The sequence below is a fragment of the Lactuca virosa genome, chromosome 6, assembly GCF_052849685.1.
Source record: "Lactuca virosa cultivar CGN04683 chromosome 6, Lactuca_virosa_CGN04683_v6, whole genome shotgun sequence".
Classification (NCBI taxonomy): domain Eukaryota; kingdom Viridiplantae; phylum Streptophyta; class Magnoliopsida; order Asterales; family Asteraceae; genus Lactuca; species Lactuca virosa.
In genome coordinates this window covers 267,131,737-267,148,094 of record NC_136431.1, presented here as the reverse complement: position 1 = coordinate 267,148,094, position 16,358 = coordinate 267,131,737, and the positions used below count along the sequence as shown (strand labels likewise).

The 16,358-nt window shown below is 37.2% G+C and overlaps 2 protein-coding genes across 3 annotated transcripts; one reads left to right on the top strand and one right to left on the bottom strand.

Moving 5' to 3' along the window:
• The first annotated feature begins 7,255 nt into the window (after positions 1 to 7,255).
• Positions 7,256 to 8,581, top strand: LOC145120024 (uncharacterized). Its single transcript, XM_079055810.1, has one exon. The coding sequence runs from the start codon at positions 7,468 to 7,470 to the stop codon at positions 8,179 to 8,181; it is 714 nt and encodes a 237-aa protein (XP_078911936.1). The 5' UTR covers positions 7,256 to 7,467; the 3' UTR covers positions 8,182 to 8,581.
• A 3,120-nt stretch (positions 8,582 to 11,701) lies between these two features.
• On the bottom strand, positions 11,702 to 14,827 carry LOC145120106 (transmembrane 9 superfamily member 11-like). Of its 2 annotated transcripts, XM_079055895.1 has the most exons (3): positions 13,907 to 14,827; positions 12,600 to 13,325; positions 11,702 to 11,861 (listed from the first exon to the last, which is right to left on the bottom strand). In XM_079055895.1, the coding sequence occupies exons 1-3, from the start codon at positions 14,709 to 14,711 to the stop codon at positions 11,848 to 11,850; spliced, it is 1,545 nt and encodes a 514-aa protein (XP_078912021.1). In that variant the 5' UTR covers positions 14,712 to 14,827; the 3' UTR covers positions 11,702 to 11,847. The 2 variants fall into 2 exon arrangements, with proteins under 2 accessions (XP_078912021.1, XP_078912020.1); XM_079055894.1 differs by lacking the exon at positions 11,702 to 11,861 and having other exon boundaries at positions 12,511 to 13,325.
• Positions 14,828 to 16,358: the final 1,531 nt, after the last annotated feature.

Here is a 16,358-nt window from a genome sequence, read left to right as displayed (position 1 = left end):
AGTGAAAACAGACTGCAAACCCCTTGGGGCAATCCTTGGCCATGTGCCCCTCCTTGCCACACTTGTAGCAAGAACCTGCTCTGCAAACCCCCTCATGACTCTTGCCGCACTTGCCACAAGTGCGGCTCTTCTGGTTCCCTGATCTCGAATCGGCGGGCTTGGGCCGCTTGGCTGCCGGCTGGGACAGTGCCGGTCGCCGATCCCTCCCTTGAGACTCCGCCTCCTCCCTGGCCTGAGTCTCGAGCTCAATCTCCCTCTTCCGGGCATTTGCCTGAAGTTCGGCAAATGTCCGGTACGACGAGTTCGCCACGAACTCGCGGATGTCTCTCCTCAAAATGCTCAAATACCGACTCATGCGTGCCTACTCGGAAGACACGTGCTCAGGGCAGAACATCGCCCTCTCATGGAACATCCTGGTGATCACTGTAACAGACTCGGTACCCTGCTTGAGGGTTAAGAACTCCTGGTCCAAACGTTCCCTTTCCACCGGGGGAACATACTCATCACGAAACATAGCGGTGAACCTCTCCCAGGTCACCGCGGCAAGCTCTGCAGGAGAGTAGTGCACTGTCACAAACTTCCACCAGTCCTTCGCTCCCAAGCGAAGCTGGTTCATCGCGAACCGAACTCTCAGATGCTCCGGACAAGAACACGTATAGAAGCATCCCTCAATATCAGAAACCCATCTCATCGCAGTGATCGGATCCTGCGTCCCATCAAAATCTGGTGGCTTCGTGTTGCTGAACTCTCGGTACAGCAACGAGTCACCCCCCTGCGGTCTCGCAGCAGCGACGGCTGCGGTGGCTGCAGCAACAGCAGCATCAGTAAGAGCAGCGTAACGCTTGTCAAAAGTCTCGATCAGGGTGGTCTTGATAGACCCAAACATCTCTGGTATCTCGGCCCGGATGGCAGCAGCCACCTCCTCATGAATCAACCTACGGATCTCCTCATCACTGGTACCACTGCCTCTTGGGTGGTGGCGCGTCCCAACCATGATGTCTCTGAAATACAACACAAAAGAAATCAGAGACTCGCTCGAGTATACTCGCACTCGATACCCAACCCTACTTGCTCTTTAGTACCCTAAGGATTCTTACTTGGACTGCTCACCGATCCGATGTTTCCAGTAGTACGGGCCCTTATACTACCTTCCACAGCGCATCGGTATTCACCCCAAGTCCTCCTCCTAGGATCCCAGATCACAAGTACTCTATATCTCACTAAACTCAGGCTACTCTCTGGTAGACCACTCATAAGCTCCTCGCTGCTACCTACTTACTCTCGAAGTATCTCATAGTATCAATAACTCCTAGGCTAAGGCATCACAAATCAGGACCACTCTAGTCCTAACCATGAATACATAGCCTACTCTAGCATGCATAACATACCACATAATATCTCATAACACATAATGTAAGGGTATTTTGGGAAATCACCGTTCGGGCGCTGGCTGATCGTACACACTGCTCTGCTCTGCTCTTTTCAAAATCTTTTTACTTTTTTAGAAAAATTTTGTTTTATTTCAAAAAATTCCTCAAATCCTCAGTTTGAGTTCAAATGCGCTCGAAGGTGCATCCGAATCCCTCAAACCAAGGCTCTGATACCAACTTGTAACACCGTAATTTTTCAAACAATTTTTCACATTTTTAAAAGCGTACTTTCATTCATAGATGTTATAAAAATCTCATTGTATCACATATCAATCCATAGAAACACATCCCAAGATCATAATGTATAAAACTCCTCATGTGTGTACTGATCATGCCGGTGCCTTCCCGTGATCCTCACTGGTACCTGAAACACATAACACAACACTGTAAGCATAAATGCTTAGTGAGTTCCCCAAAATACCACATATAACACATATTAGCCACTCGAGGCTGTAACTGTGGACCCTCCGGTCCTAACTCTGTGGACCCTCTGGTCCTAACTCTGTGGACCCTCTGGTCCTAACTCTGTGAACCTTCCGGTTCTAACTCTGTAACTCTGGAACATACACGTCATGAATCACATAGAAATAATGCAGTGTATCACAATCACGTAAATAGCATACAAGATACTCTGCCACATAACTCTAATTACCACTCTAGGGAAAGTATAGTGAGAAGACTCACCTCGGGTAACTCAGTAAACCTCGAACTCTGAAATACTGCAATAGCCTTCGCCTAATCACATAAATAATTACTCTAATTAATACAACTTCTAAAGGCTAGGCCAACCCTCTCTATAAGTTCTCTAAGAAGGGTAAAAGACCATTCTACCCCTCTAATGGCTCATAAGTCCAAACACTGACTAAACCCTAAAAGTCAACAAAAGTCAACAGTCAACATTGACCGGACTCGTCGAGTGCACTCGTGTGACTCGACGAGTACATGCGTGTCCTCTTCGCCCCTGGTCCTCACTCGACTCGCTGAGTCAACCCTACACTCAGCGGGTTATCACAGGTCACGAATCGCGGGGCAACCCGACTCGACTCGTCGAGTCCCTTATGGGCTCGGCGAGTTCCTCCCATGAAAACACTCAAACGATCTTTTGAGGTCAGATCTGCTTCACCAACCAGTAGATCCAACCTTCTAACACTCGAAAGTCACGTAAAGGTTCAAACTTTACGTTCATGCAATGCTTATAAGACCAAAAATGGAGAAATAACCTTTTAAATGGGGTTTTACTCTCAAGGCTCACATGAAAGCTCATAAAGCTGGAAGCTTGGGACCTTTTGGACCTCTCAAGGTCCAGATCTATCATCTATACCCAAAGGGACCTCATATGTTTCACAATCTAACTCCAAATTGTGCAAAGGAAACCCTAGATTTAAGGAATCTATCAAATTCACGAAATGGGAAGGAACTTGTACCTCAAAACGTGAATCTCAGTGTGAACAACACAGATCCAAGCTCCACAATCAGCCTAGCTTGTTCTACCTCCTTCCTTCTTGCTAAAACACACAAGAAATGGTGAGTTAGCCTTCCTCTTGCACCACAAACGATCTCTCTGCTCTCTAGGGTTTCTCAGGGGTGAAGTGGCTGCAAATGGAGGCCATAAAGGGCTTTAAATAGGGCTCAGGCCCTGAGATTTAGGGTTTCACTTTACAGCACGGACTCGCCGAGTCCACGCATCGACTCGTCGAGTCCCTCATTAATCCAGACAAGAATTCGCGATCCTACTCGGCGAGTCTGAGCGCCTACTCACCGAGTCCCTCCCTAAAACTCAAGGTAAATACTTAAAATAGGATACCTGGGAATCCGGATGTTACACGCCGAGTCTCTTCAGTCCTTTATTCATACAGACGATTTTAAGCCATGCTAAGGCTCTAAATTGTAGATCCAGCTTCCCAATGCCCGTTCATCACGTAAAGTTGCAAACTTTAGGTGCATGCAAGGCTCTAATGACTCATAATTGCCAAATCTAAACTTGAAATGGGGTTTAGCTCAAAAGGAAGAGTTCATACTTGCTAAAACTATCAGCTTTATGGACCTAAAGAACAATGATAGTTCAGATCTGAAGTTGCAACTTCAGATCCTAACTCATACCCAAGAATAGTTTCATAACATGATGAAAAGCCCTAAACTTCAACCCAAAGGAGATCTAGAAGGAAGGAAGGTCAAGGTAACGACTTGATACCTTCAAATGGTACTATCTGAGGTAGATTTCAGGTCCACACAAGCTCCTTGCTGCTAGCTACTTGATCTTCAAGCTCCCTTTTCTAAGAATCTTCTTCCTAAGGCTTGAAATATACAATGGAGCACACACACGTATTAGGGTTTGAGAGGGACAAGAAGCAGTAAAGGGGAGGCTGGGGGAGGCCAATGATCCTTTAAATAGGGTGCAATACCCCGAGATTTAGGGTTTCATCCTCCAGCTCCTACTCGTCGAGTCCCTTATTGGACTCGGCGAGTAGGTCACTAAAACACGCGACCCAACCCGCTGCCACTCGACGAGTAGGGCAACCAAATCGTCAAGTAGACCTTGAAAACAAGAAAATTCTTATATAAAATCGATACCTGAGAATCAGGGCGTTACATTGTCACCCTAGACCGGCCCCGTCTAGCTGTAGCGAACAGCTCAGGTGTGGGGGTGTCAATCCTCGTATAGATCTATACACAACTATCTCGTTCTCCCTCCAGGAGACTCTGTTATAATGCAGGACTTAGAATGTACATTAGGTAGGTACGGTGAAGATAGTGTCTCACTAGAGCCTTAACGGATTTACGCGAACTTTGACTCCCACTATTGAATAATGAAAATGACATTACTATTGTGAATTTATGACTGAAGTTTTATGACACGCGATTCACAGGTTTCATGACTCGCTGTTTATGACATGCGTTTAACAGATTTCATGACATGCAGTTTATTACTCATGCTTTACGAGGTTTATGATAGGAAAATTATGACACGCGAATTTAATAGTCATGAATTATGTTTTGTATACCAGTTTGGTTAAATTATTTATAATATTTTTTATAAGTAATCGTTAGTGAACATGTCTAATTGTAACATATGCTGTGAAAATAGCGTAATATCTTAGGTTTTAAGCCATCAAAATAGTGACAACATAGTTACGACTATTTTACTTAAAAAAATATGCTTAGCAAAATATCAAGCTTGGTAGTTTGTTTAATACACCATAACCGGTTTGAAAGTTTTGTAACACAAAATATTTTATTTTGTTTTGACTCTAACAAGTCACGATGCTTACAAAAACACATATAATAACATTGACATTTATTATATTCAAATATTTGTGTAAAGTATAAGAGTTGAACATGCATATGTCCAAGAGTTAAACATGTTTGGGCATAACACTCATATTTTCGCCATTTTTGAGTGTACAATCATGACCACGAAAACTTTTATGTAACAAAGATGTTATCAACATTTACTTCACGATTTTAACACATGTTAAGAACCTTTTTATTTAAGAACTTGTTCCATTTTCAACCCATAACTATGATGCATGAAACTACCCAAAGGATAAACTTATTCTAGCATACATGAAGCTTGTAAAACATGATTTTAAGGTGTGTTGGTATGAGATATTCAACATCATAAACACAAATTGTTACAGAAACATGTAGGTGCATGCAAATATCCAATGGTTAAACGAAACTTGACTTGTAACCCCCCGGAAAGTATGAAAACACGAAAAGATGGGGGTATGAAGCTCACCTTGGTATTTTTCGTGAGTTGTAGGAAGGAAGGTGAAGAGATTTCGAGCCTAGCCTTGCACAACTTGAAGAGTTCTCGAAAATGGCTAGTGTTCTAGTTTCATACACACGAAAATGGATGTGCAAACATGAAGTTGTTAACTTAAAATGTATAAGGCACTAGAGATTTACAAGAAACTTACCAAGTTCTTATGAGTTTCTTGAAGAGAAACCCTTGAGAATGGCACACCCGGAATTTTAGAGAGAGGAGATGAGAGGAAGTTCTTGAGAGTGAAGTGAGTGAAATATTTTTGTGATGTGTGTGGGTGTGGGATCGGCCGCAAGTATAAGAGGGAGGTGGGGATTGAGTGCCTTGATGCATGGTGGTCCATAAGGTGTTCTGCATGGATGTATGAAGGGTAGTTAGGTACCTTGCTTGGTTGTTCTGCGGACCAAGAGATGTAAAGTGGTGAGGTGTCACCACAAATGATATTTTTTTTGTTCGACTTGTGCCCAATCCGATTTTATTAATTTAGGAGGGGGAAAGGTTTTCGGTTTGTGGGTGGCCGAATCCGATTTTATTAATTTAGGAGGGGGAAAGGTTTTCGGTTTGTGGGTGGCCGAAAACACCCTATGTTCTTAATGGGTTTTCGGTTTGGAGTGTGATTATGGACTTTTGGGCTAAATTTGGCCCAATAAAGGGTTTTCAGCCCACAATGCCCAAAGAAAAGGGTTTTCGGTCCAATAAGGCCCAAAAGAAATGGGTTTTCGGCCTAGAGTGTTTGGGCTGAGAATTCTTGGGGCAATGCCCAAATTGATTGGGTTTAGCTATTGGATCAAGTTTTTGGGCTTGCAAGAGGCTATTTCAACTTGATTCTCAATGTATGCTCATATGTATCCAAATAACATTGTAGTTTGAATTTCACTAATTTGATGCAGTAAGGTTGCATAGAGAAAATTGTTTTGTACATAAATCACCATCTCAACCCTAAATTTGCTAGTTGTGACAACAACCCCCGCCCACGCCCCCGAAATTTCCATGTTCCCCCGTCCGCGCCCCGCCCCTGAAATGTCCAGTCTTCTTACCCCCGCCTCCACCCCCAAATCCCCCTTATTACCCCCGCCCCCATTCCCCCACCCCCGATTGATTTTGAGCTGCCTTTTTTTGGGCTAAAAAAGCTATTTTTTAGCTAACAAATAATTATTTATAACTGGATTTTACATGTTAAAAATATAAATTTATGGCATCTTAAAAACATTATACTAACAACTTAAAAACATGTTTTTTGTTGAATTTTGGAAGCTCAAAATCATGTTGTTGTTTATCATATTTATATAATAAAGATATGTAAATATATGTATAATTTATTAACGGGGCCCCTTATGGGGGTTTCGGGAACGGATTGCCCACCCCCGCTCCCGCCCCCGAAATTAAAACGGGGGTTAACTTTGCCCTCGCCCCTGATTTTTTTTAATAAATACCCCAAACGGGGACGGGGCCCCCACGGAAACGAGGTCCCACAGGACTTTTGACATCCCTACAAGTGGCACGATATTCAACTAAAATGCACCGAATTTGAAGGAATTTACAACAACCTACAAAATATACGCAAAAGCGGGTCAAACGATTTCGATGTCTTCAAGGCGCGTAGAGTCGAAAGTTGTAGTGAATAGTCGAAAAATATGTCTTTAGGTTTCACGTCTGTAAATAGCGAAAATTTAAATTTTAAAGTTTCACATTGTATTGTCAAGTCCTTGTTCATTTACTAAAATGGATTGAAACCTTTTATCCAGATTCATTTATTTTATAGGTCAACGGGTTTAAAGTTTAAACCTTATAAACGTGTTGGATTATGTTATGTAAAAACAACTTAACTACTAAGTTAATAATTTTATCATTTTAATTTTCGTGTCATCAACCTATATAACGAAACAAGTAAAAATATTTTATTTTTATATCGGATTCGAATTGGGTTAACATGTCGTCACAACTTTTGCCACTCAATAAAACATTAGTTAAATTGACTATTTCCCCAAGCCCAACCCTAATTGATGTGTCATTCACGAAGTTATACCCGAGAGTAGTTATGAACCTTGGTGCCTCCACAACATCGCCCAAGTTATCTCTACTTTCCCTATAAATCATCATCCACCCCTTTGATTTCATTCACACATTCACAAATCCCCCCTACAGCCTCTTCTTTCTAACCCTAATTGGGACATTTTCCCCAAAAATATTTCACCCAATTTCTTCTCCAGTCCCAAATCTGAGTCTCTTTTGCTTCAACTCTTTCTTTTTTGTAGATCTGTAAAGATACCGATGGGTGGTGTTGTTGTTCTCCATCCTCAAGATTGTCTAAACGATAATATATTTTCTACGCCGGTGAAATCCCGCCGAGCACCGAAACCTAGCCCTAATTTTTCGAATTCTAGCCCTAATATCACCAGATCTGAAGGAAGGAAACGGAGTCCACCAACTGGCGTACGAAGAAACAAAACGGCAACGGCGTTGGTTGCTGATCCGCCACAGACGGCGGTCGCTAAGAATCTGGTTATGGGACAGGTGAAAATTTTGAAACGAGGTGAACCTTTGGATGAATCATCGACGGTTTTGAAGGAGATGGATGATCGCAAGGTTTCAAACGGTACGGCGACGACGACACCGACAAAAGAAGTCGTCGTTGATCGGAAGGCTTCCAAAGATCCCATCGCGTCCCGAAGAGTTCTACCAACGAAGAAGAAATCCGAGAAGGAGAAAAGAAGTTTCTCGATTCCAAACCCTAGAACCGACATGAAAATTGACGATTTTGCCCTTTCGTCAACAAATCGCTTAGGACCCGACCCGGAAATGGTACCAAAGCAGATGAAGAAAAACATCGCTGAGTTTTTCTTCGCAGGTTCTGCTTTCGTTGATTCACCACCACCAAGTTCCCTCCCTTTGCCTGGCTTCTTTACTAAGAATTTTGTCACCGCAGCCGTGAAGGAAGATCCCAGCACCGATCTCCGGCGGATTCTCGGTTTAAACCTTTCATAATTCTAAATAACCATAATTTCAGTTTGTAGAGTTGCTACATAAGTTTGATCGATGATGAAAAACATCTTTCCTCCGAATTTGACACAATTTCCCTAATTTTTGACTGGGAAAGTTTGAATTCGGTAAGAAAGATTGTTGTTTCTCAGCTAGATGCCTCTTTAGTAGGATAATTAGGAGAAAAATATAGTCTCTTTAAGGTTGTTTTCTTTATTTAACTCGAGCTATATATGATATCTACTATGAATTAAGTTTAGGAATGTTACTGGGTTGTCATGTAATAATCCAGTTGGTGATGATTATTGATTAGGTTGGCCTGCTTTTCTTGTATGTAATTAAAGCATATTTACCCGAATCAAAGTATAATAATAATAATAATAATAACGTTTGTTTGTTTGTGGAATTGAAGATTTATTTGTTCATTATGATTATTGAATACAACCTCAAATTACTGATAAAAAAATGGAGAGATATAAACAATTGAAGGTATGATTTTGGAAATGGAAGTTTACTTTGTAATTACTTTAAATCCAAGATATTGAAGAGAAGAATATGAGGAAGAAGCCAAAATAGACTAAAGCAAAAGGCTTTGATAATGTTTTTGCTTTTGGGTTTGCTTGTAAGGGGAGGTATCTTTTTCTTTTCTTCTTTTATTCCAGAAGGGTATTAGCTTGCAATGAAGTGGAATTGACACCTTTTATTACTTTAATTTCATGTTTATTAGGTAGAGCTTCTTAACAAAAGTAGGTATGTTGTCTATATGTTTGGTTTTAAATGTTTGTGGTGGGAATCGGAAGGTAAGGTGTAGGACTACCATGTCCCAGGAAATTATTAGATTTCATATCATTTATGGTATTTAGATGTTTGTGTAACAATGCTCGATTATTTTGTCAGAATTTATGCAATAGAAGATCATAAATTGTTTTGATATGAATTATGCATAATATGTTTTCATTTTTATTTATTTATCAAAATATGTTTTCATTTTATAGAGCTAATGAACAAGTCATTTAAACTTCCAAGTAATTTCCCTTGTCAGACCTCTATTATCCACTACTAAGTCTTTTTTTTTTTTTTTTTTTTAACCGACAAATCTAATTTACTTCAAAGCTAATATCTAATTTTATTTATGTTTACGACGAGACTTGAACCCTTAACCTCAAAGAGGGAGGACATCATCTGATACCGTTGGCCTAAAAACTCTATGGTATCCACTACTCGGTCACTTCGATAATTGAAGTGTGGCCGCTTCACTAGAAAGGCTGTTAAGGTCACTCTTGTTATGATAAAAGATGTGAATTTATTTTTGAACCACAAATACAAATATATATACTAAATTATTCTTAAATTATTCCACCTATGTCCAATAAGACTTGAACCCTCGACCTCAAGGAGGGAGGGCAATACCGGATACCGTTGACAAACAATAAAGATTTGAATAGAAAAAATATTCATATATAGTTTTTTTTTTTTTTACTTTTTGTTTATTACTCTCTCCGTACCAAAATTATTGTCCACAGACAAAAAAACACATAAATTAAAAAAAACAATCATTAGTTTTGTCTTTTTGAATAAAATGACCCTCTTGCCATTTTCTAAAACCAATAGGAAATATGCTTTTGTAATTATTCAAGTTTACTTTATTAAATGTTAGGGGTCATATGGTAAAATGTATATCTATTTTTGGTAGTGGACAATAATTTTGGGACAAACTAAAATAGTAAGGTGGACAATAATTTTGGGACGGAGGGAGTACAATATAAAAAAGAGTTTTCTAAACTCTTTGATTTCTGGATTTTCTCTAACTTTTTTCTTTAGAGATATTTTAAGTTGCTTGTTTATTTACTTTTGCTCACTAAATAAACAACAAACAAAATTTTAAAACTAACAAAGTGACAAATTTAAAAAGTAAGTAATATTTGTGAAATCTATATACTTCATATGAAATAGTATCTTAGACCATTACCGAATACATAATATCCATTTTGCAAAAATATAAAATAATTTATGAAAATATAAGAAAACTTGTGAAACATAATAAGGTAAAACCATAAAGTTTTAATGCAATTTTTCATTGTTTTAATCATCACATTATGTACAAAATAAGTAACATAACTGAAAAAAATATAAAACAAGTAAAATACAACTTGTGAATTCGCAACATGAATACAACTTTATACACATAAGGATATATAAAAGGATATATAAAGATCAACTTATATAAAAACAATTAATAAATGGCTTAAAACGATTTCTTAAAACTGGTCCATCATCATGTTCACCATCAGGTTGCTCTTTAGAGAAAAACTGATTTTTGGAAAAGAAAAGAGATTGTATGAGAATTATAATGTAAGATTATAGATAGTCAACGTGTTTAATACACTTTGTGACTAACAATCATCTATTCACGAGCCATAAAAGAACAACCGACTTATATGTTTGACATAGAATGTCTTGCGAACTAAATGAATGTCTTCAAAATATTTAACAAGATTGTTCTTATTAGGAAATGTTACTGTGCGAGTTCACAATATGTTTGTAGTGAAACTGATGATCATTTTGTTATAAAGGTTGAAAGTGTGGTTGTTCAATGCCGCATGACTTTTGGTCATTTTAGCGATTTTGGTGATCATTTTGTTGTATATGTCCCTTTTCCCGTGTTTTCTTTGGCTATGGAGTGACTTCCTTTGGCAGATTTATCAGGGCTCTATGTGCAAATAAAGAAGGGTTTTGCCTAAGAAAATTATTTATTTTATAAAATAGTGGCTCAATCATATCTTTGCTTCTCGAGTAGATATCTTAAGAGTACACTGCTATGTATGTGATGGATTAAGGACCCTACTTTGCTTTTTCATTGTTTTATTATTTGTATTCTTTCCATCTTTTTGCTAGTTATCTAAATAAACTCTGGAGGTGTTGGGCGATAATGAATTTTTTTAATACTTTTTAGTTTTTAAGAAAAAAGCTCAGATTAAAAAAACTTCGTTCGGATGCATGGAATTAAAGCTTTAGTTTAAACGAAAACTTCAGATCCAAAAGCTATTTCAAATAGCTTTTGAGAGCTTTTAACTTTTATGTTATTTTACACATCTAAAAAGCTTACAACTACTTTTTGCTGAAACTTTGACAAATAAAACTACAACTTACAACTTTCAACTTCCAACTCACAATTGCTAGTTAGTTTTGCAAACACGTCTTATTTCCATTTAAAAAATAGCTCAAGAGTTCGCATGGTTGTTAGGTGCTATATGGCTAAATGCAAAATTAACATTATACTTTCGTTTATATGTGTATATGATATCTTATTTTATTTCTTTTTATTATATACCAATGACTCACAACTCACCCACAACCTTGAATGAATTTCAATTCCTCAATGACATTTAAACTTCCGCAGGATGTTCTCACATCTAGGGGAGAATGATTCTCAAATTCAAAATATCGAGGGGAACAACATGAATCAATTAATTAAAGATGTTGTCTTAAGAACAACTACAATTCATCAAATCCTTCGGTTGTAGGATTGGACATGAGATCACCCACCAAACCAAATCATTGCTAATCCAAACTTGCTCCACGATTTATATTCAAAACGAATGCCACTATGTCAATATTTATACATTTGTATAGAGAATGCAAGCAGCTCGGCCAATAAGCTCTTCCCCATTTTTACTCACATAAACCTGGAAACAAATAACATCTTATTCACTATAAGGATCCAAAAACGCATTTTAAATAACTATTATAACAAACTTTTAACAAATTAAATAAAAGAACTTACTCCCTTCACATCTCCATTTGTAAACCAATGCCCAAGAATTACACAAATAAAAATTATTTTAGATTTTGGTGTTTCAATTTCATAACCAAAAGTTTGAATATTAAGATATCAAAAATCTAAAAATCTAGTACCCAAAATTTGAAGATCCGATATCCAATTTAAAAACCCATATTCAATGTCATGTAATATATAGATTTGTGCTTATTTTTAGATTTCTATGTTTTACCAATTTATATAACAAATATTACCTTGTTTTGACTCTAACCTAATTTGTTCGAACATTTATCCAAATCAATATTTGACCCACCCATTTATAACAAATATATATATATATATATATATATATATATATATATATATATATATATATATATATATATATATATATATATATATATATATATATATATATTATTAACTTGATTTTATGGTTAATGGCTGGATCGCCACAACCATAAGTACATACATATACAATTATACATACATCAATACGTGTTATAAAAACACATTTTGTAATTGTTATTATGTTAAAAATAAACAGTTAGCTACAAAAACCAAAATCATCACATTAATTAATCTATCTTAACAGAAGAAAAAAGCCGATGAACAAAGAAAAATGACGTTAAGAACCCAACCGCACCTGTCGCAAGCATCACTGCAATCACCATAAACAAAGAATATCCCAAATAAAGCATCGCCGACACAGGCCCACTCAAACTCTTCAAATCAAACACAAGGTAATTAATCGAATACAAAAATATATAAAACGCCACCGTTCCCGATGCAAAAAACGACTTCCACCACCACCTCCAATCCTCCACACAAAGATGCATATAAGTAACCACCAGCGACACCTCCGCACAAACCATCACTAATAATATCAAAACCACAAAAAGAAATCCAAAAACATAATAAACCCTCCCAAGCCAAATGCTAGACATGATGAAAAAAAGCTCGATAAAAAGGGTCCCAAAAGGTAGTGTCCCGGCCCCAAGTATCAAAATCCAAGATGGGAACCTCTGGGCCGGGACCTCCCGTGGGATCTGATTGGTTCGAACAGGGTACTCCAGGTATGGAGCCTTTGTTGCCACGAACCCACCAATTAAAGTTAAGGGAACTGAGATCCCGAACCAAAGTAAGATTAGAACAAGAAAAGTTGTGAATGGGATTGCACCGGTGCTATCACTTCCCCACAAGAGTGAGTTAATTAGGGTTAGGATTAGAAATGAGAGACCAGGAAAATAACATGCGACACGCAATGAAATGGAAAACCATCCTTGGCGTTCACCAATCGAGAGTGTTCGCCATAGCCAAACCGCTATGTAACCGGCTAAAAAGCCTAATAACACGTAGAACAAGAGCATTCCTGCAAATATTAGTAATTTAGTTGTAATCAGATCTGGTTAAATGCAAGAAGTAGTAACATGTTTTCATTGATATTTTTATCATAGCATCCTACTTTCATTTGTTACAATTCCGTACTTTAATAATCTCTACATGAATATTGCAATGTCATCTAACTACATCATGATTGCGTAATTTTTTAGTGTATAAGGTGTTTATAAGAAAATAAATTAAAAGTATCATGTTGTAAATGTGGATTGTACTTTGGATGACTTAATAAGATAAAAGCTGACACCTTTATCTTGCATTTAGATATTTTATTTTCCATTAAAAACTTTGAGATCGGGTACCAAACATAGTTGCAAATAGTCTTTCAAAACCAACTTGAGCCAAATCACATAGTCCTTGCAAGACTTGGCAAGTGTTGACACATATAGGGCCATTAGTTAACATACACAATTTATAGTATTTATATATTTAAATATTAAAACTATTTAGTTTATATATTGTTACTATTTGTTTAAGTAACATTTATGCTATAAAACAAATTAGTAGAATTCAATAATATAATAATTATGTTAGAAAGGAAATCCAAATGTATACCGTTGATTAGGGTTCCACGTGAAGCCGGAGACATAAACCCAAGAGCCGCAAAAAAGATCAAAGCAATCGCCATTGCGAGAATCCGACACCCATCCGCCACCATAATACAGAGAAGCTCAGGGTTGTTCGGGGACCGAAAAACATCAGAAACAACAAGTTTCCACCCCGACAACTCCTCGTTCATATGAGTCTGAGCTTCTTTATCTAACTCCTCATAACGTGCTAAATCTCTACGAATTGTCCTCAAAAAAATTACAAGAACAATACCCGCAAGAAATGTTATCACCATTAACGAGTTCAAAATCGAAAACCAATGAACTTTTGCACCTTCCATTTTTAAATAAGTATCCCATCTTGAAACCCACTTTATATCACTCATCACAAACGAAACATCATACGTGTAAATTACGGGTTTACCCTCCTTCACACTCATTCCCACGGAAAGCGGATCACATTTTATCCGTGACGGGTATTTACTATAAGGTTTAACGTTATTTAGTAATTTTTCATTATGGTTCACACTGCATGGGACAACTTCGAAACCTACCACCACGTAACCTTCGCTGGTGGTGGTTTCGTTTGCCGGTGTGATCAGTTCATCCCCATCAGTGGTACCGATCACACCGGCAACATTATTGTGTTCATATCTATGAACAAATATTGTAAACTTTAAATGATTAAATGCGTAGTAAGAATCTTGAACTTTAGCGCCAACCGGAAAACCGTTCCATCTAAGAAAGAATCCATCTTTTTCCATGTATCGAATGGCGGGAAGGTTATCGAGATTTAGGTTGACTTGATACATTTCATCGATTCATTTTTTCAACATCTTGAATTCGTTGCTAGATAACGGATTTGTTTTGCATAAAAAGATTTCGGATTCGTTTTTGAACATGTTGAACCGATATGGGGAGTTTTCGATTCGATCTCCCATTAGAAGTTCACCTAGGTTTTCAGCACTATCTTTAATGCCTTCAGAAGGTTTACAGAAATGCAAAGTGTAATACCCATATGGTATTTCTGTATCTATGGAGGTTAACGAGTTAACTTTGACGGATAATTGATCACCCACGTAGTATCTATTGGGGAAACTGCCAGGAAGATAATACCCATCAACGATTTCAAGAACCCAACATGAAATCAAAACCAAAATAATAAGCTTGAATATGATAGAAAACCCCATAAAGAATCACCAAACGAATCTTTTTAATGTATCCAGATGAAATTTGGATCTAACCTGTAGTAAAAAGATCACGACTTCAGCCTGCAATTTCGGTTGGGTAATCATGAAATCAGGTTTATAATTGCAAGAATCAAACATGAAATCGAAAGGGTAATCTTGAATTTATGAAAACCCTCCAGTATTTACTTTGTATGCAGTGTGAATCTAACCCGATCTCACTGAGAAACATGAACTCAGATTTACTATTTCAACTGTTAAAAATGTAATCGAAACAAAAATCTTGAATCTATCGGGAACAGGTTCCATAATTACTTTCATATGCAATCTGAATCTAACCTAATTACAAAAAGAAGAAATGAGTAAAGGTGAATCAAAGCAGAAAGAGCTGACCTTGTAGAAAGGAGTTGAGGTCTTTGAACCCTGAAAGCATGGGGGGATTTACAAATGGAAGGGTGAGAGTGGTATTTATATCTTTGCGTTACTATTCTCTTTGCTCACATGTTCATGCTTTTGAGAGAATCCATGAAGTGTGGCATAAGTTGTTATATCGCATACCTCAATGCATGTTCATTCAAAGATGAAATAACAGGAAAGAAACATAATTAAATATTGGTTATTAAAATAACCAATATGCAATTGAATAATATGTTTGATTAACAAATAACAACCCAATAGACATCCACACCCCTCTACAAATGTCACTACGCTTTGAACTTTGTAATTTTGTCATATAAGCTTTTGTAATTATTTTCATGATATAATACAAATACTAATTCAAAAATGAAATAGTATTATATATACCTAATAAATATATAGAAGTAAGATATAAATACAAATTTAATAATTTAATATATAATTAATAAATCATTAAGATATATACTAAATTAATAACAATTCTTTTTATTGGGGTTATACTTTCACAAGGTGTTCAAAAATGCGTGTTTATGAGTTCTAACTTCTAAGGTGGGTATAAAGATAAATTCGGTGAAAGTAACTATTCTTTTCCGTGGAGAAGTTTTTGAGTTTTTCCCTTTTTTGTATGGCCTAAATTCCAACCTCATAGCTTCTTTACTCGTCACCAAAAGTCTCTGTCAATCTTGTCCCCTCTTCGGCCGTTCAAACCGTTTGATATCAACAAAATAATTTAAACAAACTCGTTTGGTATCAACAAAATAAGTTAAACAAACTCCAAAAAAATGAGTAACAAACGATAAATAGCTTATATAAAATGCATAGAATAAACTTTTGAAAAGCAGTATTTCAAATTTT

Bases quoted from the DNA above. Each gene is read 5' to 3' on its own strand.
- LOC145120106 (XM_079055894.1), bottom strand. From the start codon at position 14,711: ATGTATCAAGTCAACCTAAATCTCGATAACCTTCCCGCCATTCGATAC. The intron at 13,326-13,906 runs GTATACATTTGG...TAATATTTGCAG, and splicing joins ACGTGGAACCCTAATCAACG to GAATGCTCTTGTTCTACGTG.
- LOC145120024 (XM_079055810.1), top strand. From the start codon at position 7,468: ATGGGTGGTGTTGTTGTTCTCCATCCTCAAGATTGTCTAAACGATAAT.